Here is a 25,165-nt window from a genome sequence, read left to right as displayed (position 1 = left end):
TCAGCAAATCTCATTTTATGGCTATTACTAACAATTTAGGGTTCTCAACTAGTTGTAGGTTTCTTCTCGAGCATTCCCTGGCTTGCGTAGCTGCCATACTTGGATGAACATGAAAGTCAATGCAATTTTCAGCCTTAAATGCCTGTGTCTGAAACTTAAATTCCCACCAGTTGAGATATGAAATACAAGTTTGTGCATCTGAACATTTCATTTATACAGCATTGCTATGAAAATAGACATGTTCTGAAAGGCTTTCATCCTTCAAGGTCAGTTATTTCTAAGTACTTCTACAAGCACTTAGTGATCTGAGAATTTCATTGCACTCCCCCAAAGTGGGTTTTACTGGCTCTGTTTTACAGGTGGGAAATCTTAGGTTCACAGACTGAGGCCTGGTGGAGATCATGCAGCAGGTCCTCGGAGGACTAAAGAACACAGCTTTCCTATCTTTCAGTGTTCTTTATAATTTCTAGACAGGGCTCTCACGTTAGAATCTTTGTGTTAATGGAGGACCTCGCATTTGGGTCAGCAAGTTGCATTTTCCCTGTTCCTTGAGAAGTCATACTTGGGAGAGCAGCAGCAATGTTCGGTGAGCCCACGCTCAGGACACACCTGCCCTTGCTTAGTTTTACCAAAGATTTGCATAGTTTTCAGAACCTCTTTGGATATATTTAGATTTTATATAACCAGAATAAAAATGCATGCAAAACAAAGCTAAGTATGACTCCTGAATGCTGAGGCAGTCACAGAATAGCACAGAATCATAGAGCAATTTAGGCTGAAAGTGATCATCTGGTCAATAAGGAGCATCTTAGAACAGGTTGCTCAGGGGCTCTGCCTCAGTCAGTTTTGAATATCTCCAAAATCAAAGTTTTTCCCACCTCTCTGGAACCCTGTTCCAATGCTGAGAGCTCTCATGGCAAAATACATTGTCCTAATAGCTAGTCAGAATTCCCCTTGTTGCAACTTTTGTGTTTCCTCTTGTCTTTTCATGGTGGAAGCAGAAGGATCTAGTGGTTGGAGGACCGAAGAGTTCAGGTTTTTAGTGCTGGCAGTGCCCCTGGTGGGTTTAGCAACTTTGAAGGTGCTTAAAAGGAGTGTCTCAGGATGCGTAAAACATTGAGTGGTACAGATACACAGCATTAGGGAACAGCATAGGTATCTATTTCCAGAATTTTCTTTCACTCGTTTCATCTCTCCTTACTTACTGAAGTTTGTAGATGCTGATTGCTGCCATTAGATGACTTCCACAGACTGAATAAATAAACTTTGAGAAAGTCTGAAGCACGCGGTGGGGGCTTCATCCCTGTGTAGGCTGCAGAGGACTGAAAATCTTATCCTGAACACCCTAAATAGTGTTAGGGCCAGTTTCCATCATGTCCCTGCAATGCTGGATCCCTCCTGTCCTCCGTTTTTATGCTGATGATCAAGAAAAGGCGTTGTTTGCTGTAGCTGGGTGGTGGTGGTGGTTGGATTTCTGCTGGTTTAACTGTAACACTCGAGTGATCTGGTTTCCAACATCCCCCAGCCTCTTCTCCCAAAAGATAGAAGGCGTCCTGGCAGAATCGAGGGGCTGTGATTAGTGCTGTGGGAGCACGATAGCAGCGGCTGGTGGAGAAGAAGGAAAGCAGATCAAGGGAGGGGGGCAAAACTCCTTCCTTCAGTTTGCTGCTGCCGAGGAAAACACGTCATTGAACTGTACCCTCGCGGCACATAGCAAGAAAACTAGCCCAAGGGTATGCGATTTGTGGCAGGGCTGTGAATTGAATTTGAGTTTTTTGAATCTCAGTTTTGTGCTTGAACTAGAAAAGCGGCCCTCTATTCTCCCACGGCTCTGGATCTGGGTGATTGAAGCTGCAAAGAAATTCCCGTATTTCAGATTTTAAAAACAGAAGAAAGGCTACTTTGTTTTTAGAGAGATATTTGGCATTTATTACCATAGCATCTGGGCGCGGTATTCTGGTTTGCATAAAATTCTCTTCATTCTCAGTTATAATAACTTGTCAGTGCTGTCTGTATTTCAGGAGTTTATCAGATGTATAGGGGTAGTTTGCCTATTTCTGGAACCCGGTGAGCACAATCTTTTATTATTTTTCCCCGTTACTTTCATAGGAAAAAAGTTATCGGATTTGGAGCGAGTTACCTCCCTTAAAGTGTACAATTGGTTTGCCAACAGAAGAAAGGAAATCAAGAGACGAGCCAATATCGGTAATGTATCAGAGAGCCTGCTTTCAAGGTTCAGTACATAGACTTGCTCAGGAGAGATGGAAATTATGTGAGATTGTATTAACGACGAAACTAGAGGCTCCAACGTTCTTAATAGAAATGTGGAATCATTTTTTTAAAAAGAAATCTTGCTGTTCCAGATTTTTTCTCAAGTATGGGTAGGAATTTAATTAGTGAAATTCCACCATCAGTGCAGGAAAAATGAGGCAGTTATGAAGTTTTACTGTAAGACTGCGTTTTTAAAACCAAAATAAGCATTTTGCTAGCGGAGGGAGAATCATATTTCCCTATGCTCAGGCTCCTTGGGGTATCCCCAAATAAAATCTGAAATAAAACCTGAAAATATCTGCATGGGAAATAAGGGAAATGGAGACTACTGCGAGTTCAGAACCTTAGTGTGCTGTTGAAATGAGAAGTGGTGGTTGTGAGGAGCTTTTATGGGGTTGTAAGTTTCCTTGTGTCTGTGTCCCTCTGAAATGCACTTGTTTTTTCAGCCAAAACGTGGGGTTGTCTTTCTTACCGCCATCCCTGAGACCCCACAGGGATCTAAGAGTCCAGATGAGTTGTTACACATCTCACATACAGCCACTAGGACCAAAGGTTCTGCCGCAAGCCAGCTTTTTATTCTGGTTACACCTGTGCTCCTTATTGCTTTCCGTGGGGTTGCACAGTGACAAGTGGCTGGAACAAAGTCATAATTTTTGCTTGATGATCAGGATAAAACAAAAGTCACTTCACAGAGCTAGCCCTGCGGGTTCTTTGCTCGAATACCTCATCGTAAGGAAATTAGAAGCAGCTCTGAACTTCTAAGTAGACCTTCTAATGTGGATAAGAACAAGGCATTCTAATGAGAATAAGCTCACATTAGCAGCCAAGGCTTGACAAACTTCTGCAGTGTGTGCAAAATTTCATGCACGCACGGAGGTACTCTGCAGAACTGAGTTTGCAAGGTGTAGACGAGTGCAGATCCGTATCTGCCTGTTGTTAATTAGTATTTTTGCAAATGTCAAGTGTGTTATGCCATCTTGCTGGCTGTGGCTTTTTGCTGTAGTTGTTCTTTCTGCAGCATTTGGTGTAGTACCGAAACTTCATCTAAATTTATTTTTTTTTAAATGAAACCTGTCCGTTGAACTGGGGGGGGACAAAGCAAAGGTAGTCAAAGATGGGTGGAATTGGAGCTTTATGTGTACTGTATGTTATCTGTACTGTATGGGGAGGAGGGTTGGAAAGAGATTGGAAAGAACTAAAGGGAGCTTTAGATGCATGGATCCTGCTGGAAGATGAAGATGTATTGTTTTTAAATCCCTTAAGTGCTTTTAAAAATTTCTCCATCTATTTTCAGACACTCCCCGCCCCCCTCAAGTCCTGCCAGTCCAAACTATGTGGGAAGATCTACAGGGAATGCCTTTGCCACTCCAGTGCATTAGAAATTAAACTAATTTCTAATAGGACTGGCTGGAAAACAAGGATTCTTACTCGCAAACAAGTCTGTTAGTTGGCAGGGAAGGATTTCAGGCAAACCAGTATCTGTACATGTGCTACCTTCCCAAATACTGGAGAGTGAAGAGGAAGAGGCTAAGAGCTAACTCTGTTCTTCCAGTTATTCTAACTTCTTGAAAAAAAAATAGTTACTTTTAATTACTCTAATGCATCAGATAAATTAGGGATCCATTTGCTTTTTTCGAAGAAGCAGCAATCCTGGAGAGCCATGGAATAGATGTACAGAGTCCGGGAGGTCATTCCAACAGTGACGACGTTGATGGCAATGACTATTCAGAGCAGGTAAGCCTCGTGGCTCGACCGCGTGTCCCCATATGGGCGAGTTACCATGACACATGAAGGAGGCTCTGTGCCTCGTGCAAATCAGATGTCTCTTGTTCTTGTTTTGTTTCGTTGTAATTGTAATGGGGAAAGTGGAAGAGCACAGCTCCCCTGTTTGAATGTGTTGAGCAACCAGTATTCACCCACACGGATTTGTTGTCATACAACAGGACACTTGGCAAGTACGCAATGGGGAGGAGGAGGGAAGATGTTCAGAGGGAGGCAGAGAAGCAGAGAAGGTAGAAGAAGACAGGAGGATCTGCTCCAAACAAGCAAGTTACACCATTCACGCCACACGCAATGTATGAAAAATGTTAGGAGAGTGTTAACTCACCCAGTGCACCATGCATAACTTGAGCTCTCCTTCCCCCTGGCACCGTGCTAGTTATCCACCCTCCAGAAAGGATGTACAGGTCTTTAACAATTGCTCCAATATACCAGGCACCAACATGCTTCCCTGCAAAACTAGGCATGTGTGTTCCTCTCTCACCTTTTCTTTCTTTCTGCAAGAAATGTCTTCGTTATAGTCTGTGTTACAGCTGTTGTGAGTTGCTTATCTGGCACCCAGACACGTGCACCAGTAAGCCCCTGCCCGGTATGCTTTCTAAGCCCTTTTGTCAACCTTGCCACAGGGTACTGAGCACCCTCCCGTGAGGTGCTGAGCTCCCTGTGCTTGCCTGTGGGAGCACCCTTGAGGAGTGGCGCAGGATCAGTCCCTAAGACGCTGACAGACAAAGTGGGAAGGGTGGGGGGGAAGGGATGTGATGAACTAAAGCTTTATTTGGCCCCATACCTGCTTCCTATTGTTCTGCGACAATGTGCCACTATTTGGATTGTTTACATATTATCTGTCTTTATTTTTTTTTCTTTTTTTGCATTTTAACTCTTGCCTATTCTCTATTTTTCTTGGTTATTTTTAACCCTTGACAGCAACTTCTTTTTTAAATTCTCTAGCAAAAGAATACCCCTTCCCGCACTCTGAGCCCTCACCTACCCTAAAGTTGGTGACCCTTCCTTCACACACCTTCCTGACAGGTATTGCATCCCCTTCCCAATTTTCCCTCAGGTGTCAGTGTTAGCCCAAACCCATCAGGGATGTGTGTGCTTGGCACCACTGGACTTGTTGAACAGTTCATTTACTTGGTTCTGGCTTTGATATTAGCTCCGTTCTGTGCTACGCCCAACACCTGGGGTGGGCAGATTGTGTTTTAATTGACTCATTTGGGAGAAATAGATACGTCTCCCTCTGTAGGGGCTACTGGTAGAGTGTAGTAGCAACGAATGTCCTGGAATGAGTCCCCAGCAGCCTTGGCTGTGGCCCAGTACGACAGATATCTGGCAGAGGTATTCCCAGCCGCTCGGCTTTGATGGTTATTAAGAGGACCTTAATAGGTCATCGCCAGTAGATTTGGTGGAACCAGCCTTGCTAGCTCTAGATGATGAGAGTCAGCTCTGTGACCGTTAGAAAATATTTTGAAACTGCTGTCGAGTGCAGTTAATTCCTTATCAGTTAGATCCAGGAACTGGATACGGAGATGAAGGGTTATCTAGACGCCCAAACTGTATTTTTATTTGTGTGTTATCCAAAATGCTTTGAAAACAGAAATAAATTGGAAATTAAAATTTAAAGATCTTAGTTTAGAGTCCTTAAAACTTACATTTCTCACTAACCTAGCTGGGTTCCTCTACAAAGTATAATTAGGCATTAGCAGATTAAATGGCAAGCTCTCCTGATGACCATTTAACATCCCTTAGCTGTTAAAACCATAAAATCTGTTTTCCACTGTAGCACTTAAACTCTAGAAAACTTCAAAATACCAAGTTCATCCAAATATTAATGAAGTGACTAGGACTCTGAAACTTCGTATTTCTTACCATGGTAAAGATTACTGAGATGACATCCCAATATTTGCCCTATATTTGTTGGAAGTGAATGCATTCGTTTAAATAACTTAGGATTTTACCAAATCCTGTCTCTTCTGTCTCCCTCAGCATTTGCCACCTGTCATCTTAATTTAAAAACATGTAATGCACATTTTAGAATTTAAATTTTGCATGTTCATCACTTAACGGCTGTTGGAAGACTGATAAATGTTTATCATTTCCTTTCTGTAAAAATAATAATGGCAAAATCACTGTGTGTTCACTATTAGTGCCTCGTTTTAAAGAGAGGAAACACCACGATTTTGCCCAACGTCCCAGATGAATTTATTTGACAGCTGAAATTAGTTTTGAATATTGCTCGTTCTCATTCCTATTATTTTAAACCAAGCTCTATTTCTGATCTAGACTCAGAAACATGCCCACTTCACATAAAAATTATGCTAGAACAATCAGACTTTAGGTCTGATAATCTGTGGCTATTATGTACCCGTGGAAGTTAACCCTTCTTGCTCCTTGATTTTAAAAGTTTCATTGCAGTCCTGTAGCATCAGCTTCCCCTGTATTAGTTTTGCTTACCAAGCATCATAGTCATCAGCACAGTGGTCCTTCTACCGCTGAGAGACCACGCTCTTTAGAAAATAAGCACGAAGAAATACATGGCACTCAGTTCAGTGAACTGGCGAATTTGGCAGGATGTTCACCCAGATATTTGAATTATGGTAGTTCCAGTCCCCTGCAATCCTTGCACTGTTTTCCTTACCTGTCTAGGAGGTTTTCAGCATCTTTTTCCCAGTTCCCGTGTGAATTCAGTTTCTTCATGGGATAGTGCCTCAGACCAAAGGCTAAGCTAGGTTTGTTTCCTATCTCTGAGTGAGGTCAGTAACAGTATTTCAGGAAAAAGTATTTTTAAAGAATAGGACAATTATAGACTGATTTTATTATAGTAGCTTCCAGGTTCTAGAAGGCAGTAGTTTGGAGGAACTTCCTGAGCCAGGCAGTGTATCCACGTCCTTTTTGATAGTTACCAGTAGACAAATTTTCCATGAACTTATCTAACCCCACTTCTTAAAGCCATTTTTACTTTTGGCTAATCTAAAAATCAGTGAATCCTACAACCAGTCTGTGATAAGTGAAGAGCTGCTTCCTGTCGCTGCTCCGGAATATATTATCTCATCATTTCAGTGAGCACCCTTGCTTATTAGAAAGTCAGAAGTAGTGAACAATTGGTCCCTGTTTACTGATTATTTGTAATAAGCATTTACCATATCAACCATCAGCCATTTCTTTTCCAAGCTGAGGAGTCTAGCTCTATTTATTCCCTCCTTGTAAGGGAGCCACCCCGTGCCTCTGTTCCTCCTGGCTGCCAATCTTGCTACCTTTTCTAGTTCTGCTATCTCCTCTTTAAACGGGATGACCAGAACTGTATGCAGTAGTCAAAATGTAAGCATAGCATGAATTTGTGCAGTGGGTAATAGTTTCTGCCTTAGTTTAGTTTCCTGACATATGTTGTATATCACTTTTATCTTTATAATTATTTTTTTTGCTCCGAATATTCTCCCCTCCCACCCTTTGCCTTAAATTTATTTCTCGAAAATCAGGTGCGTCACCCCATGCCCTGCTTACCTTTGTCTGCACAGTGAGGGAAATCAGTCCAAAGTCAATTGTGTGAATTCCTTTCATGTTGTACCCCTGCAACAAACGTGCAGTTTGCTGCCCCTAGCCCATTATTTATGCCCTAGCTTTTTTCCTGCTGGTTTTCTGCTTGTGGAGTAACCACGCTTCTCTTTTCTCGTTTCCGCCCGCGCAGGATGACAGCACTAGCCATAGTGACCACCAAGACCCCATCTCGTTAGCCGTGGAAATGGCAGCGGTAAACCACACCATCTTGGCATTGGCCCGGCAAGGAGCCAACGAGATCAAGACAGAGGCTCTAGACGACGACTGATACGAAGAAGGGGGAGGGTCAGAGCGAGAAGTAACTTAGTTTTAGACGTAGCACCTTAGCAGACTTTCCTCGGTCCTTAATATGTGTTCTTACAGTATAACTTTGCAGTTTCTTGTACGTCAGTTAGCTGTTAGGGTCTTGTTCTGTGAAGATGGCATGGTGCCCTCAGCCTTTGCATATACTCTCTCAGTATTAATTCCCAATAAATAATCAATCAACCAACCAACCTCCCTCTCCCAGCCCCAGTGGCTAGAAAAATCTTGCTGCTCTGTCTTAGCATTCAAAGTGCTTCCAGGTATTTTAGACAGTCCTCAATTACAAGTCTTAGGCTACACTTAAAATCTTGGATACCCTTAGAGATCGTGTAAAAATAGTCTGTATGCTTTTCCTTCTCTGAGACTGAAAGGATGCAAGCTGAGGTAGTGGCACAGGGTCGATGGACACCAGATTGGGATTATCAACAGAGAGTAAAAAGAACACTAGAAACCCCACTTCAGCATGGGAATAAATGATTTCCAGCTGCAATAAGCTGTGCCTCACTGGTCATACAGTGACTTGATATACTTTTGGGTGCTGTGCTGAGAATGTCCATTGGAAACACATTCACATATTTTGGTTGATGTTCACATATTCAACACAGACATCCTCTGCTCTCACAAGCTGCGTGGCTTAGTGGATAAGTACTGCCTTCTGCCTCTGGGACCATGATTGAAGCCCAGCCTGGGATCATATGAAAAATGAGCTGAATGTCTAATGGACAACAGTCCACTTCTCAAAACCACTATTCATTATTTGGCATGGCTAGCAGTGCCTGCTCAGAAGAGGTCTAGACTCTATTGATCTGTCACTAACAAGTTCACTTTTTATTCTTCCTCTCACCTTTTCTGTCCCCACCCTACTCCCCTCTCCACTTTGCCACTTTCAAAAGCAATGTTTTCCAGGAAGGTATTAAAGTCATGAAATGGGTGAGTGAATTTTTACACGTCTGTGTAACTATTGCCTACACCCCAACTAGCCTGAAGGGTTATTGGAGAACTTTTGCATCTGACCTTTGCTAGTTAACCATCATAGCATAAATATTCTCCTAAATATGAACTTTTGTATTTGCTTAAAGGCAGGAGGATCTCTTACCTGAGAAATGGGGTGTGAATGTTTTGTGTTCTCTTTACTCTGTCCTTGTTAAGATGTGAGAAAGCTATACTGCTACGAGCAATTTAATTAATAATTGGAAGCCATACTGATAATGGATGTGGTAATATTTGTAAAGCAAACCTACTTTAAGTAGCAGAAACTAATGGAATTGTTTTCCTTGATCATATGTAGCACTTTTGTTACTTTTTTCTTAAAGATATTTATATTTGATAAGTCTTTTTTTTATCATTTGAGAATTCAAAATGCCAAACAGCAAACTTGCATTACAGAGTCACCCTGCGATCACCTTGTCATCTAGTATCTAAATGATGAACTGTGTGTGCATCTAAGAAAATTACATCTGCTGGCATTGTGTGGAAATGATCTCCTGGCATCCTGATAAAATGATATGTTGCTGCCGGTAAGAGGAAACATTTCAATGGAAACAGCACGGGAAGTGTTAGAGACGGGCAGGACTGCGTTACGTTTAAAAAAGAAAAAAAAAACTATGTAAATTTTTGTATATAGATATATAAAAATTTGCATAGTATTTCCACAACATTCCATTTTTTACGTTTACGTGGGAATAGCTTAAGAGGGGAAAATAGCTTAATTTTGAAGGATGGTCTTCCTTTTTCTCTCGTCCACTTCTGAAGGTGGAGGGGATGAAGGGAAGTTGCAATTACTTGGTTTGTTCTCATCCTCCCTCCCTTCCTCATGCATAGCTCTCCGATAGCATTGTGAACTCCTAAAATGTGGTTCCTCAGCAGGTTTTCAGGCAGCCTAAACCCCTTCAAGGTGTAGGCTAACTAGATCATCTTTACATCTGTTAATCTTGCAAAAATTGCTTAGGTAAGTGTGGAGGAGATTTTGTGCTTTCAGAGGGCACAGAGTTGGCACCTCTTTGTCTCCGTAACTTCGAAGATAAATAGGTAGAGCTTGGCCTCGTCTTTCATTTATGGATTTCATTGGAAAATTTATGTGCTTTCCTTAGGTATAGATCACTGAAGCAGAATGAAGCCGTCTTTTTCTGTTTTATTGCAGTTCTTGAGTAGGCAAATTCGTAAGTAGCATCAGGGCAGACTCAGGAAAAAAAGGAATTGGATCAGCTACCATTGCACCATTGCAGTTTTTTACTTAACGTGTGTATGAATGTTTTGGTACTAAGGAGTGAAAGGACGGGAGGAGAGCTTTTCTTTCTATTTTTGCACAGCAGAATGATCAAGCAAACTATAGCCTTAGTGGAATTTTACCTTCTTATTCATACTACAGTCACACACCAAGCTGACAAGCAACATCCACGATTTATAGTAAGGAGATTTTAATAATCGATGGCCTCTTTATGTTGGGATTGCCACCACCATTTGTTTTGGCTGTTTCATTTTAAAAAGAACAGGCTCAAACTGTTGGACAGCCGCAATTTTAAAAGAAATATTGCTTACTATAGCATCTTAAAAAAAAAAGTCATTGTTTCAAGCACTGCCTTTTTAAAGCAATAGGAAAGAATAAAAATAAAAATAGTACTAAAACATCCATGTCCTGATTGTTGGTCCATGTGATGCAGGATCAAAGTAACACCACTAAAATCGTATGTCTGTACCATCTGATGTAGAACAATCTGGCCTTAATTCTGTCTGTCAGTGTCAGGTAGCTGCTGGTCTCATCATGCATCAATATCCAATATGAAGGTTAAACAGATAAACCACTTATGAACAACTGGAGATTGCCAGATTCTCCTTGTCTGTAGCTTCCAGGTATATATCAGTTTGCTGCTCTCCCCCAGCATCTTCTCACCAGAGGAAATAACAAATGACTTAACTAGGCAATCAGTTGTCCTAAAAAAAAATAAATTAAAAGATTTCCATGGCATGTTTAATTTTTTTCACCTTGGTTTGCACCTGTCTACAAAAGGTACGAGGAAAGAGTGAGACATCAGGATGCTCGTGGCAGCCTATTTCCTTTATTCTGAAAGCTCAAAATGGACAATTTGCAGTTGACTAAATATTTTCTGGTTTGACATGAGTGGAACAGATGCTGGTGCGATGATTTCAGAAGAACTGCACCTTGATTAGATCTAGAGTAATTGGGAGAACTGGTGGAGAAAGCATCCCAGGATTTAGACTTTGTTCTAGGTTTTCTGCTGTAGTATGGGAAGTTGTCTTTGTCTTTCTGGATCTGGATTTTCTTGATAACTGAGCCTGTTTAGTTTTTTTTGTCTGTTTTGTAGCATTGCAATCCACTGGCAGTTTGTTGTAGCCAACCAGGAATTACTGCAGTTCGTTCTCACGTGGATTCCCGTGTAATGGATCTGGTGGCAGGCTGGATCTACCTTTTTGTTCTGTGAATGGAGAAGAAATCTTTCAAGATGCTTCTTTTCTGTGATGGGCACAGATTGCTTTTAACTTTGTAGGGTAAACTTTGGCTGTTATTTTGTGGCCGATAAAGTCCTTATACTTGAGTTGTTGTCTCTAACAGTCTTCTTAAAACAACAATTTCTACCTCTACTTCTTTTTTTGGTTTTGTTTTGAATTCTCCATGTCTTTTTCCTGAAGTATGAGATCCCAGATACGTACAAAAGCAGTATGAGTTGGAAAAAAATAACATACAAAAACATACAAAAAAATAGGAGCAAACAGACATATTATCCATTGATGTCCTAGAGTTGTAGAGCCATCTAATAACACTGTAAGCTTAGATACTGGTACAGCGTGATCCCATTACTCATACGTTGGACGTGAACAAGTTGGTCATGAGTCAGCAGCGTGCCCTTGCAGCAATTAAGGAATCTCATTAGGAAGAGCTGTCAGCAGGTCAAGGAAAGTGATTAGGCCCCTCTGTTCATCACTTGGGAGAGCACATCTGGAGTATTGTGTCCAGTTTTGGACAGGAGTGAGTCCATCGTAGGGCTGCTGAGATGTGAGGGCCAGAGCACATGTCACATAATGAGTGTTGAGAGAGCTGTTTTTTTTTTCAGGCTGTTCTGGGGAGATCTTATTTTGATTTTGAACTGTCTTAATGGGTAGTTTTAGAGACAACAGAGCCAGACTCTTCTCAGAGGTGCGTAGTGAAGATATTAGGGGCAGTGGGCTCAAATTTCCATCAGGAGAATCCCAGATGAGTATAAAGAGAAATATTTTCACACTGACAGTGCTAGAACAATGGCCCAGAAATGCAGTGGAAACCACATCCTTGGGGATATTCAAAACTCAACTGGACAAGATTGGGGATTGGATTAGAGACCTCCAGGTCTCTTCTGCCCTAATTTATTCTATGACTCTGTGTAAGCCTGCTCAGGTCAAGGAGTTTGATCCATACGTGTTCACTTGTTTAATGAAATTCTGTTAGCTTGTTGGTTTTTTTTTAATTCTTATTTTTTATTTTGCCTATTCATAAAAAGTTATCTCATGTATCCTCCTAATAGAGATGAGCTTTATTTGCAGGGTCTGGCTACAGGTTCTAATCAAGCCATAAATCAAGTAATAAATGTCATTAATTATTTGCTCTGTTTACACAGTTCTTCAGGGATATTTTAATGATTTTGTTTGTTTCATTGGCTTACATCAAGCTGGTAAGTTCTCCATGTTTTTGTAACACTTGCTGCAGATTCCTTTTTGCCTTTGAGAGGATTTTTCATTGTCTTGCTGCTGTGAGTGTAGACTTGAAAATTTTCACATAGCTGAACATATTTGAGGAAAAAAATTATTTAACTTAAGCCCACTGGTGATCACTATGATAAGCTAGAAATTTTTGGTTCAGTAGATCTTTAAATGGTGATTTTCAGAGGATCTGGTCTGGTATGTTAGATCTTCTATACTTAGAGCCTTATATTATTTCCTTAAGGGTTTGCTGTTGGTCACTGCTAGGAAAAAAAAAAAGAAAGAAAAAAACAGAACAAAAATATACTCTACTAGACAGATTTTAGGTCTGATTTAGATGTTATTTTGAAAAGAACTCGTGATGGTGTTTGCCAATACGGAACAGCATGGAATCATTATCCCAAGCATGACTCCTGCCTTTAAGGTGCAGAGGAACATGGAGATGAGTTCAAGATTTTCAGTTCCCCTACGTAGTGTAACGGTTTTCCTTCACAATGAGTTGCTGCTTGCAAAGAAGTAAAATGAAAGCATCATGCTGGCCGTTCACCTGGGTCATTGAGTCACGCAGAGACACATGGCGGTTGTAACAGGATTTCATAAGAAGGTCCTTTATTTTTTACGTAGATAAAACTGGCAAAATTGGTAAGAGTTTTCAAAACTCAAAAATGCTGCCCCTAATGCATTTAATACAGGATTTTGTTTCACTGTGTGTAATTTCAACGCTGTTGCAAATCTGGATTCACACATTTCTCTGTAAATTACTAAGATTCAGAGATAGATTTTGCCCAAAGTACTGTGGGCAAACTGTGGATGGTTTGGTTTTTTTTGTTTGTTTGTTTCCTTTCTTTTCTTTTGGATATATATATACTTTTCCCCCATTTATCCCTGGAATTCTCCTTATTTCAGATAATAATTTTCTTACCATAAGGTTTCTGTTCCTCTTCCTACCCCAGCCACATCACTGTGTAGCCCTCATTCCCCAGGGTTCATCAGCTTTTTTCAAGTTCGTTGGATAATTACCAGCAAATTCTACTTTTTTATGTCAAAATAAACTTTGCTTCTATTTTAGACAGGGCTTCCCACCCAAGTAGCTCTTGCACTCTTTGAAGTTACTTGACTTGGTAATATTCTTTTGAGCAAAATCTTAAGCTTGTAGGCAATAATCTTGAGTTTAGTGTAGCATTTGTCTTTTGGCAGGAATTTTTGTTGGCAGGATTGGTCTTGAAAAAATGTGCTCTGTGTCATTGACCTAACATATGCCTCTTCTTATTAGACAGCTGTAGATTGTGCGTGTGTGAATTAATGCCTCTTAGTAGGAGTATTCGGGTTTGTATCACGATACTGGCTAATTGAATGGAAGTTCATGGAGTCAGGCATTTTCACTGTGACTTCTTGGAAGGGAAGGTTGATGGCCTGGCCAAAAGTACCTTGCAGTTTCGAAGGAGAAGAGTTGCGGAGACATTTCAAAATAAAACTTTCCCCCTTGGGCCTTTTTGCAGCTAGGATTTTTTCTCAGGACCTTCCTTGAGTTGGTTACTGGCCAATGGGCATTTGGCAAGCTGAAAAGCATAGCCCCAAACCCTTCATTTTAGTTTCTGCGAGTGTCCTCTAATTTATAGGCTTTGAACTGTCCAATTAAAGATATTGCACATTAATGACACGAGGCATTCTAGAGATGGCAGCTATAAATTCAAATTTAAAATACACAAAAAATTATTTTTCTCCTTTGGGTGAGATGTGTTATAACTGCAAAAGTGGACGTGGTCGTTCTGAGGGCTGTCGGTAAGCCGACAGCATTTTGATATTGGTTTTTGTCCAGCAAATACAAAGAAAATGAAATAAATGCAAGTATTCTCGGTGGCACCAGTGAAACAAATGTAAGGAGAAAAATTCAAACCTCTGAAGAGTTGTTCATGGCTAACCTTGGCCTTAGGTTTTGCCACATAAAAATAGCTTGGGATTGTTTGTGCCTGTTTTTGCGCAGGTGATGCAGTAGCTACGACGGCATTGTCACCGTTACAGCAATCGGGACAAACTGCTCTGCTTTTGGTAAGGTCACGCACCCTGTGAAAATCCAGGTCGTGCTTTAGCTCGTACTGACTGGGAGAAGTAGAGAAATACATTTTGCTCTTTCAAGATACCATCTGTGATGTCTGCGAGGTGCTTATCGGCGTAGTAGTTGGGCGATATGTCAAGGATTTGCCATTTTAGGTCTGGTTGGTGAACACTCCCCAAACGCACTTTAAATGCCCCTTTTAATCAGGCTGAAGAAGAAAACTGACTAACTGGGTTGGCTGCTGTCATGCTGGGCTCTTCCCAGTCCTTCCCAGTAAGCTTTGGAGTGCTCTGGCCAACAGCTTCAGCACGAATGAACCAAATCCATGGCGCTGGGGTGAGCTGCGCGATGGCCCTGCCGTGCTTCTGTATGTGCCGTGCCACTCTCAGATGGCTTGGCAGGCTCTGCACCATTCATTCCCTCTCTTCCCTCTCCTGTTAAATGGAAGCGGGTGTGTTCTGCTGATCAAAACATCCAGCACGCTTCTGCTAAATCCTTTCAAATCGCAGGCAGGGTAATTGGGATGGTTAGATAAATGCCTAAGTGTATGGCAGCGAAAGTAATGGCAGGTCTTTTGAATGACTGGGTGTCCTCCTGACATGTAATTAGCTGCTTTAGAAAGATGTGGATTGGCATGGTCATAATTAAAAGGATTTCTGTCTTTCTGTGATTGAAAACAGAAGATCTTCTTCCCCCTAATTCTCTTTAATACCAGCGTTATTAGTGACACTTGGAACAGCTACTTCGTAAACTTAAATAATGACCTGCTCCCAGCGGTACCTTATAGCAGCAGGGACTGAAACTGAGTTTAGTTTTCTATGCAAAGCTGATTCTCCTATTTTTCACGGTTTTGGTGGTTTTTTTTGTGTTTTTTCCCCCCTCTTGTTTTTGTACTTCTCCTTGGTTAGTTTTAGAAACAAAACTAACATTTAGTTGCGTGACAGTGTGATTGCAAATTACCCAGGTTTTTGATCAGCTCTTCTTGCTTTGCCACTTGGTTGTAGAGTTGTTTTAAGGAAGATTAGCCATGGTCCAGGCCTCCACTGAATTACTGGTGCTGTGTTTTGACCCTGCCTGCAGGTGGAGAGTACCGATTGCACTGTTAGCCTCCAGTTCCCGAAGCGGAGAATGTAGCTGGCTCTTTTGTGCCACTTGACGTCATCTTTTGTAGTGTCTCAGTTCGAAAGCCTTACCAGCAGTCATTGCCAAGTATGTAGCTGTGCTGTCCTGAAGCTCTCTGCTGTCTCCTGTTGTGCTTAGCATGGGGTGGTGTTAGGGGCTAACTCACCTCTTTCTTAAGAAATCTCTAAGGAGCCTGCAGCTGGATAATTGCCTCAAGAGTATTCTGCCATACAGCAGGAGAGGAGCTGTGGTGATGTCCTGTAATTAATTACACCATCATCTTTCTGTGATACATGGCCGGGTTCTGAAAAGGCATCTGTTGTAGGGTGTTAGGTGCCTTTCTATTCTGTTTTTCTGAAAAACGGTATCTGCCAATCAGTCTCGAGCACTGCAGAGCTTGCCTGTAAACTTTTTGACCATATTTTTCTATAGTGCTATTCTCCTGCTGTAGCTACTTATCAGATGAGTTTCTGAAGCTTTTCGGTATGTAAAGGTGCATATATAGACTCCTGGTCACATTTAGAAAAGTCAGCATGTTCCTAGCTTCAATGGATTTGCAAAGGAGTTAGGAACTTAACTTATTTAGGCTCTTATTTAAATCTTTCGGTTACTTTTCAGCTTCTTTGTACCGAAATACTTCTGCAAATCTCATCCCTTGTCACTGTGGTTCAGAACAGATTTATGGGTCCTGAGTACTTGGTTCTTCCAGCACCGCTAGCACTGGTGGTACTTACTCACAGGAGCAATGGTAGGAACTTCTTTCCTAGGACAGAAATTTTGGGGTGTTGACTTGCTGCTGTCACCAGCCTCGATACAGCTTCCTATCCTTCTTCTCGCCCCTTCTCCTGAACTAATTAAAGTCTTCCATTCTATGGCAAGATGGCATATGTAGCTTAAATAACCCACCTCTGTAATTAAGAGGTTGACTTCAGCCTTCTGAGATGTATTTTACATCATTGGAGATTTAAAAATACATTTTACTTACGAAGTTTATCTGTCAAATTGCTCAAGGAGGACAAAGACTTAATGAAAGCAAATTATTAATTAATACTTCTTGATATATTACAGTAAGAATATTGAGCGTATATTCCATTCCTCAAAGCACATTTGACGTTGGATTTTTTTGCCTGTCGGCTGATAACATTGCTGCTATCTCTCTTTGACAGGACTGTAGTGACAGTGCTGAAAACATCATTCAGGAGTTAACCAGAGCCAGGGACTCACAATATCAATTCACTGTCCAGTTTTTCCTATACCAGAGCGCAAACCTTTTCATTTACACTTCACGGCAAGTAAGCAGATCTTTACAAGACCAAACGGCATAGACACTCCCCTGGCACATTCCAGCTGCCTTCTGCTCAAAAGGTCTGATGAAATTTTGGAGTGGAAAGTAGCAGTGAGAACATTTCACCTTTCTGCACTGAGTAGGCTGCTCTGAGTTTAGATGGAGCTACACTGGGTTCAGCATGGCAAAGGGGAAATGTGATGCTGAGAAAGACTAGGTGCGCCGTGCAAAGTGTGTGATTACTGGTTGAGAAAGGTAAACATCTTGGACGCTTTACTGACGAGATCTTGGAGGTCTCTTCCAACCTAGGTGATTCTGTGATTCTGTGAGATAGTTGAAGCAGCTTATTAAATGCCCTGAGATATCCAGCGTATGTTTCTCTGGGCCAGGCACACCTTATAGCATTATGAGGAGCTGCTGTTGGAATTTGAGACGTGCTTTTCTTCTGTTTGTCGTAGGGGTAGCTGCCTGTCACTTTAGCTAAGCACACAGCTGCTCGCTGGGCAGTAACAGTTTCATTCTGCCTCTCTTCCTTTCCTTTAGAGCTCTTTCAAGTCACAGCCCTGTTTCTCCAGGTGTTTGGAGACAATAAATACTATCTGAGATTAGGGAACAGATCCTCCCATTTGCAGAGCTACTAGAGTTTACTCCAGTTGAGAATTGCCCCTAGATTTCAACAACACTCAGTTAATTCCTGCTAAGATTTACAGCAGAGCAGGAACAAAACTGTCCTGAGGTTGCATTGTCAGTAATTCAATTCAGTGAAACAAGCTTGAAAATCAGGCTTCTGATTAGGAGTAAAGAAGTCAGTGAAGTATCCATGGACATGAAGAAGGCATTTGTAAATGTGTTGGGGTGGGAAGTCTGTTTATGTTTATAAATCCTTAGGGGATTTTTTTTTTTTTTGCATTTGGAAGGGCAGGATGGTTCGTTCATCCCACTGGATGAAGACAGAGTAGGAAGTTTGCATCAGACATTTGAGAACCCACATGATAAGCAGGGTCTCCTTGTAGGTGATAGACTGGTCCCTTCTGGCCTTAATTGTAAAACTCTGATTCCAAAGAGGTAGACTTGTCTTCTACTCTTACAGTTATAACCTGTTCTTAGTATTTAATCGTTTGTAGAGATTTGAGTACTAGAGGGGTTCTCTGCAGTACGAACTTCTTTTAAAAAGTATGACTTTCCATCAGAGAACATGTTGTGCCTTAAACCACGGGAAGTTCCAGTTATGTATGATAAATACCTTTTTACACTTTGTACTTCTGCCGTAATGGGAATCAAACAAATGTAGTTTTGATAAAAGGTGGTTTATGTATGCTGCTGTATTACTTAGATTTGCTTCAGTATCTTACAGATTCAGTGTATCTGTTCTACTGAGACAGCGATACATCCTCCCAGCCTTGTTGAGCAGCTGTGGTAGCTCTGGAACAGCGTTACTCTGTTCAACCTTTGTATTTTGCTTCTCGTGTAAAAGCAAAAAAGAGCCCAACCAAAAGCCAGACCAGGTCAGTCTGAATTTCTAATCTTAACTTCTTTGTTGCTATTCTCTATATTAGACATTTGGGTACATGAATTCCAGTTGTTAAGGGTACCTTGCGATGTTTTCTATTGTTACCTGGGCAGATTCACCGTAAAATTATTTAACATGAAAAAACGTTGATCAGTCGTGACCATTTCCTGTAGCTGCATTGCCTCAAGCAACTGTTTTTACAAATGCTTTTATCAATTGCCAGAGCGCTTCAAAAATATCACAGCCACCAGAAGGCGTCTTGCTGAACTGATGTCTCCTCCTGAAATAAGTTCTTACACTGAGCCTATGCTTCCCTGAAGGAATTCCAGATGAGTGTTTTGAGTTACACCTCCTTCCATTGCTCTAAGTCATTCACTTTCTTCTGAAGCCGGTTCTTGTTGGTACCGAATTTCACACATTTCTTTCCCAAACTTTAGTTGTGCTGCTTCATGGAGATTATTTCTGTCTTTCATCCAAGCTCCTTCTCGCCTCGGTAATCCGTTTTACCTGGTTTACCAATGGTTTTTTTACACTGATGTGCTCTAACCTGAACCCAGTAGTCATATGGTCTCTAACTAAGTGATATATATGATTTCCATGCTAATAACAGAGCCATCCAGTACTGAATTTTAGGTTTGGTTCCAAATCTTTTGAAAACTTTTGAGCTTTTTGCTCTACAAAAGACCTTGGGGTTTTTCAGCATGGTTAGCAGCGCTCCTCCCTCCCCTCCTTTTAGTTTTGATGCTTAGGTCAACAAATCAGGGACAGAGTAACTTCTAAGTATAATCTTTTTTTATTAATGTTGGGACTGTCTTTTTTACTGGGAAGACTGGCACTGCGCCTTGCACTTCAGTAGATGTTCAGTGATATTCTAGCAAATTAACTTGGGAAAATACAGGTATTTCACAGATGTGGCCGTTCTTCGTAACCCGCTAATTTGACATTTCTTGCACAGTTAGAGTGCTCAGGTTTATCCGTTTGGTTTTGTTCCCTGTGCTAGTTGTTGGATGTTGCCTCTCCCACTCTTGCTGGGGCTAACCGGTTGCTTTCTGTGCCCCTTTTCCCCTTTCAGAGTCTTTGTTGACTTCTGCCATTTGAATTTCATCCCTTTTCTCATTCTTCTCTTTTCCTCTACAGGCACTTTATTACCTTCGCAACATCAGGCGGTGTATTTATAGTTAGGTGTTTTCTAAATTCTTTTAATACTTTAGTCCAAGTCATCTCAGATTCACCTTTCCTTCTGCCTATTAGATGGTGCTGTATCAGTTGCCTACTTGAAGTCCAGCTACCTATTGTCCGTAGTGAAGTATGAACATGAAACATTTTCCAGAGTCCACTCTGACCATTTAAAAAGAAAAAAGTTCATATATTCAATCCTTTTACAGCAGGCTTTTACTTGAAGCCTCCTACGTGAAAAAAACGTTGTTCCAAGTGTTGGACCGTGGTTAACAGAGGTAGTAGCAATTTTTTTCCTTCAATTTTATTTTGTCTTGCTTGCACTTACTGTTGGAAGCTGGATTAATTGATACAGTTAGTGTGTTGTTGCCTGCTTTTTTACTGCAAGGGTTTGGGAGAGGATGCACGGATTTGCATAGCCTCGCCGAAGGGGCTGTGTACTGGTTGTCACGGCGTTCAGCCAGGGCTGGGGATCACCTGCGGCAGCCACAGTTGCTTTTTAATTTTTTTTAAAGTTGTTTTAGATTTGAAGGTGATTAGAGAAACTTGAAATGAAATGGCTTCTCCAAATAGATACAATAATGAAAATAGATTGGATTTCAATCTGCCCGTCTTTCAGCATTATCCACTGAATTTTCTCTTTCTCTTTGCCTTTTGCATACGTTTAGACGACATGTGGAGACTTGTGCTACCTGAAGCTTTTGACTCGTTTCTAGATTCTCTGGGGTGAGAGCCCCGTAGTTCTTTGGAGGGGGGACAGATTTTCCATGTCATCACCCGTTGCAGTACAAGACTTTTGGATCTAGCCGTGGTGTAAGCAACATAGTTCCATATCTCATCAGCAGCCGACCCTCCTCGCTTTGCCATCAGGGTTGTTCTTGGAGGCGAAGGGCAGTGCTGGCTCAAACCAGTACAGGTGCTCAGCGCCACTGGTTGGGACTGGGAGAGCCCCATGCCTCTCTGGAAGTCAGGTGTCAGCTCCAGTACGATAACGTGCTAGCACAGTGCCGCAGGACCACCGCAGGACAGGCTTTTTACCTTAAAGATAATACAGGAATAACAAATCTAGACTAGATTTAGTTCAACAGCAGTTCTATCAGAGGGTGACAAGTAAAAGTCACTTGTGTCCATGGGGAGCACTATTTTCTTGACGGATCGCCTTGGCTGTCTCCCTCTTGGTCTCTACGATCTTCCCAAGGCCCGTGAAAGCCCAGGAAGTGTGAAATATGTGCAGTACTTTTTTAATTAATTTTTTTTTTCTTAGTGTCAATTTAAAAAGTGCCTAAGTGAGTAACAGGACTCCAGAGTGAGCTGGAGGAATAGGATTAGACCTCATTTCCCTCTTAAGAAACGAGCCCTCCCTGCAGTCCCTCCGCACGTGAGGCTCCCGAGGAGCAGCAGGGATCCGGAGCCCCGCAGAGCCCGGCTGGAAAGAAATCTCCACTCCTTCCCCGTGCTGCCCCCCTCGATTTTCAGCCTAAAACTTGTTGGCGGGGAACTCCTTAACAAATCTTGTTCCTCAGCCTAACCTTAGCAATCTCCAGCTTGGGGTGGACGGGGAAGAGGGGGAAGCTTGGAGAGAATTTGGTAGGAAGCTGCCTCTTGGATTACAGATGCAAATAGCTTCATGCATTAATCATGCATCTCTGGATGCCCGTACGTCTGAGATTCTGGGTAGAAGTGGCTAATATGCATATTTAATCACCCCGTTTTGGAATCACAGAGGCAGTTTCTTCCTATATTCTTAATTATTTCTAGGCTTATAATAGCGGCACCTGCTAAGCGTTTTTGTCAAAGTAATTTAACTGTTGGCAGGTGGTTATAATTTTGTAAACATACAGGAGAATTTTATGTGGGTAAAAGAAAAGATAGATATCGATGCTAGTTTAAAAAATTGCATTGAAGAATTTCTTCTGACCATAGTAAAAGGAAATAAAAATAACAGAACACTATTAAGATGTATTAGTACCACTTAAGGATTCCGAAAATGAAAGCAATCCATATGTAGATGTTTTATTTTTCATTAGTAACAAAATGTTGTTTTCACTCTGACAACTTAATAACACATGAGTTGGGAAAGCCTAGGAAATTACTATTGGCAAGAAAAGCTATAAGGACATCTCTTTCGCAGAGAACAGAAAATTAGCTTGTAGGATGTTGATGGGTGTTGATACAAGCAATGATCAAATGGGAATCTATTGCTGGGATACTAATGAAAATAAAGCATTTGTGGAGCCTATAACACACACCGACCGTTTGACATTGTACTGCTGCCCTGCTCTAGAGATGCCTTTTTTTAAACTGTGATTTTTTTTTTTTTCTAAACAAAGCGATTGTCAATAACCGCGGTTGTAATTGAAAAAAGATTAATGTAGGAGTGAGCGCTGCAAACCTAGAAGGGAAAAGACAACGGAACAGCGTCAGAGGCACAAAAAGAGAAAAAGAAAAGCAAAGGCCCCGACCAAAAGCCCGCCCTAGCCAAGCGCTGGGGACTTGGTTTGCCATTTCAGGTTCTGTGCGTCTTCGTTTCGCTCCGCGGCCGCAGTGGGCGCAGGGTGGGAGCGAAGTGGTCTCGTGCGTGCCGGGTGGCTGGCAGCTGCCTTCATGGGTCTGCTAAATGCAGAAATAATACGAGGTGAGCTGTGTCCAGCCTCTGCTGGTCAGCACAACTCGCCAGCAGGTTCTTAGGTCTCCGTGCGTCCCTCTGTCGGCATCTTCCACCCGCGTGTCCGTTCCTCGCGCCGCGTGCCCTGATGAAAACCGCACCCGTGTCTCATCTGCTGTAGGTGTTCTGCCTACCTCAAGAGGTAAACATGGTATCCTGGAGTCATACGGTCACAGTCTGTTCTTCTTTTTTTCCATTAGCACTAGCGCGCACACACACACACTGGAATGTATATTCCCCCCTCGCCCCCAAGTAACCTCGTGACCTGATCCTTGCTGTAGCCACCACCAACTCCTCTTGCAAATTGGATGCTGCTTTAAATGTGAAAACAAATGTTCAAGAAGCTATAAAACCTGAATGAAAGCTAAAGCTGAATTTATAAAGCCTTGTTGCATATGAGCCAAAAGTGCAAAAAGCTCTATATAATGAACTAACCTGCCACTCATATAAATATAAATATATATAAATATATTAAAATCAGACTGTTCTACAAAATTGTGTATTTGTATTTTTGTGTACGTACAATTTTCTGCTAAGCAGAAGGAGGATGTAGTATAGGATGATGTGAGAAGAGATTTTGTTTAATCATATTTCTTTGTTACTTATTTTTGTTAACATCCAGATGCCTGTCTTTGTCTTATGTGTATGACACTGTTCGAAAGGTGCAGTATCCCTCTCCCGCCTGCGTGTTAAACCTCGTCCACCTCGAAAGCGTTGGGCAATGCTCCTCATCCTCATCACGGCCCTGCAGACGTGCCTAGGCCTTTATCTTAACCGGGGCTGCTTGTTCAGCCGAGAGCGTGGTATTTATTCGTTGGCTTTTGGTGGGCACGTTGTGTCGCTGCTCCTAGCGGTAACGTCAGATCTTCGGCGCTGGCTGCTTGCTTTGCACACGCGTGTTCTCCAAGCACGCTCTCCACGCCATCCACGGTCTGTAGCATCTTTGCTACTGCTCCTCAGCCTGATATTTCAGGGGGGAAAAGAAAGCAGTAGCACAGACTGGGAGGGAGGACGAGCGGATCCTTGTAGCGGACAAGAAAAGGCCAGGAAGCAGCAGTGAACATCACAGGGGAGCGCATCTCAGGTAACACCACCACGGAGGAAGACGGAGCGAGGAGCTCTGGGGACCTCGTGTTCCCCACAGCTGTCTGCGCTCTGCCAAAGCGTATTTTTGCTTTCAGGAGGGCAAGTCGGCAAGCGAGTGCTGTCACTTCCCCTGTGCCACTTCCAACGTACCCTTCCATCCCCAGCAGGAGCTGCACGCGAGCCACGCGTCTCCGGTGGCTTTGCAACAGTTGGGTGCGTTGCTGGAAGAGCACTTGCAGCAAACGAGGTCCATTTTCTCATGGCTCGATCCCCTTGCAGTAAAGGTACTGATTTTTAAGAAGAATTTGCTAAAATCTTCTCTGAATCACTGCCTTTATCTGCAAGGTGCTGAGTGGGTCTGCTCCGCGTTTTGCTGCAAGGAGAAAAGTCCTCCTTTTTCTCCGACTGTGCACTTGGGGATTGTTCCTTATGCATTATCGTTTGGAGACCTGTCCAGGGGATGAGAGGGTCATGGGAGGCCTGGATAAAACAGGTTATAGCGGGAAAAAAATGCAAAGCCTTGGGAATCAGGTGCTGTAAGCTCACCTTTCAGTTCTGCCACAGACTTGCTGCAAACCCTGGAGGCAAACCGGTCCTTTCTGTGTGCTTCAGTTCCCAGCCACAAAACGAAGGTGAGGTTAACACTCGTCACATCTTCCGTAGGCAGCAGGTACTGCGAAACTATGAAGTATCAACTACTTCCCTTGTGTCCTTTGCTCTCTCCTTTTTTTTTTTTTTTGTAATTATTTTTTAATTTCTAGCCTTGTTTGAGCTGAATTCTGGCCCAGGGAGAGCGATACTGCATCTTTACATGTAGGGCTCATATTTATAACAGTGTGTAATGACTGTAGCAAAAGTCCTTGTTTCTATATGTGAATGGACAGAGAAACAAGTGCTCTATTGTATTGATTAAAATAGTTAAAATGAGTCCTGTATCATTGTATCTCCTATTCTGGATTAGTGCCTTTTGGACAGTAGACTGTTCTGTAATTAAAATGTAGTATAACTGCTTTTTTGTACAGTTTTGTTTTAATAAAACTTTTTTTTAATTTGTGTTTATTTTAGTATTGTACCTATTAGAAAATAAAAATGTATAACTCAACAAAGATGGATTTCTCTTATAGTCCTTTGTGTACGAAGCTGTCTGGTGTGAAGGCCCCGGAGAGGCCTTGGACGCGAGCAAGACAAAAAACGTGTCTTTTACCTTTCAAACTATGGATAAATGAGTTTGTTTGAGAAAGATGCGTCTTTGTAAGGATGTCTTTGGGGGGTGCAGGGGCTGGATGCTACAGCGGTGCTTCGGTGTTGTGCGGTGCTGGGCGGCTGTGCCCCTGTTCCTGTCCCTGTGAGGCTTCTCCCGAGCCTGGGGCAAGGCTGGGCTGGGGCAGGCGGCCATGGGGCCACCACGTGCTGCAGGAAGCAGCCGTTTGTCTTCGCAGCACTGCCCAAGAGCCTGTTCTAATCCCATCCCTACTCCGGAGGGCTCTTAGAGTCACAGAATCACAGATTGGCTTGGGTTGAAAGGGACCTGAAAGCCCATCCAGTTCCAACCCCCTGCCGTGGGCAGGGACACCGCCAGGGACTCCAAACCAGGATACCCAAAGCCCCATCCAGCCTGGCCTTGGCCAGGAGGTGCCCAAGGAGTTGCTGGAGGTCAGCAGTCCT

The 25,165-nt window shown here is 42.3% G+C and overlaps 1 protein-coding gene across 25 annotated transcripts in view; it reads left to right on the top strand.

Annotated features, from left to right (window-relative positions):
- HMBOX1 (homeobox containing 1) overlaps positions 1–24,606 on the top strand; it is a 119,034-nt gene extending 94,428 nt beyond the window's left edge. For 10 of the 25 annotated variants that reach the window (XM_080585732.1, XM_080585731.1, XM_080585727.1 and 7 more), the window contains 4 exons: positions 2,110–2,205; positions 3,911–4,005; positions 4,215–4,346; positions 7,736–24,606. In XM_080585732.1, coding sequence (XP_080441858.1) covers positions 2,110–2,205; positions 3,911–4,005; positions 4,215–4,346; positions 7,736–7,873 — 461 coding nt within the window. In that variant the 3' untranslated portion in view covers positions 7,874–24,606. Of the gene's footprint in view, positions 1–2,109; positions 2,206–3,565; positions 3,865–3,910; positions 4,006–4,214; positions 4,347–4,998; positions 5,080–7,735 lie in introns of those variants that run through there. The other 15 variants (XM_080585743.1, XM_080585736.1, XM_080585742.1 and 12 more) reach the window with 15 other exon arrangements.
- Positions 24,607–25,165: the final 559 nt, after the last annotated feature.

This window comes from Anser brachyrhynchus, assembly GCF_964034855.1.
Source record: "Anser brachyrhynchus genome assembly, chromosome: 3".
Lineage (NCBI taxonomy): Eukaryota > Metazoa > Chordata > Aves > Anseriformes > Anatidae > Anser > Anser brachyrhynchus.
Note: the sequence above shows the minus strand (reverse complement) of the source record. Positions and strands in the feature narration are given on the sequence as shown.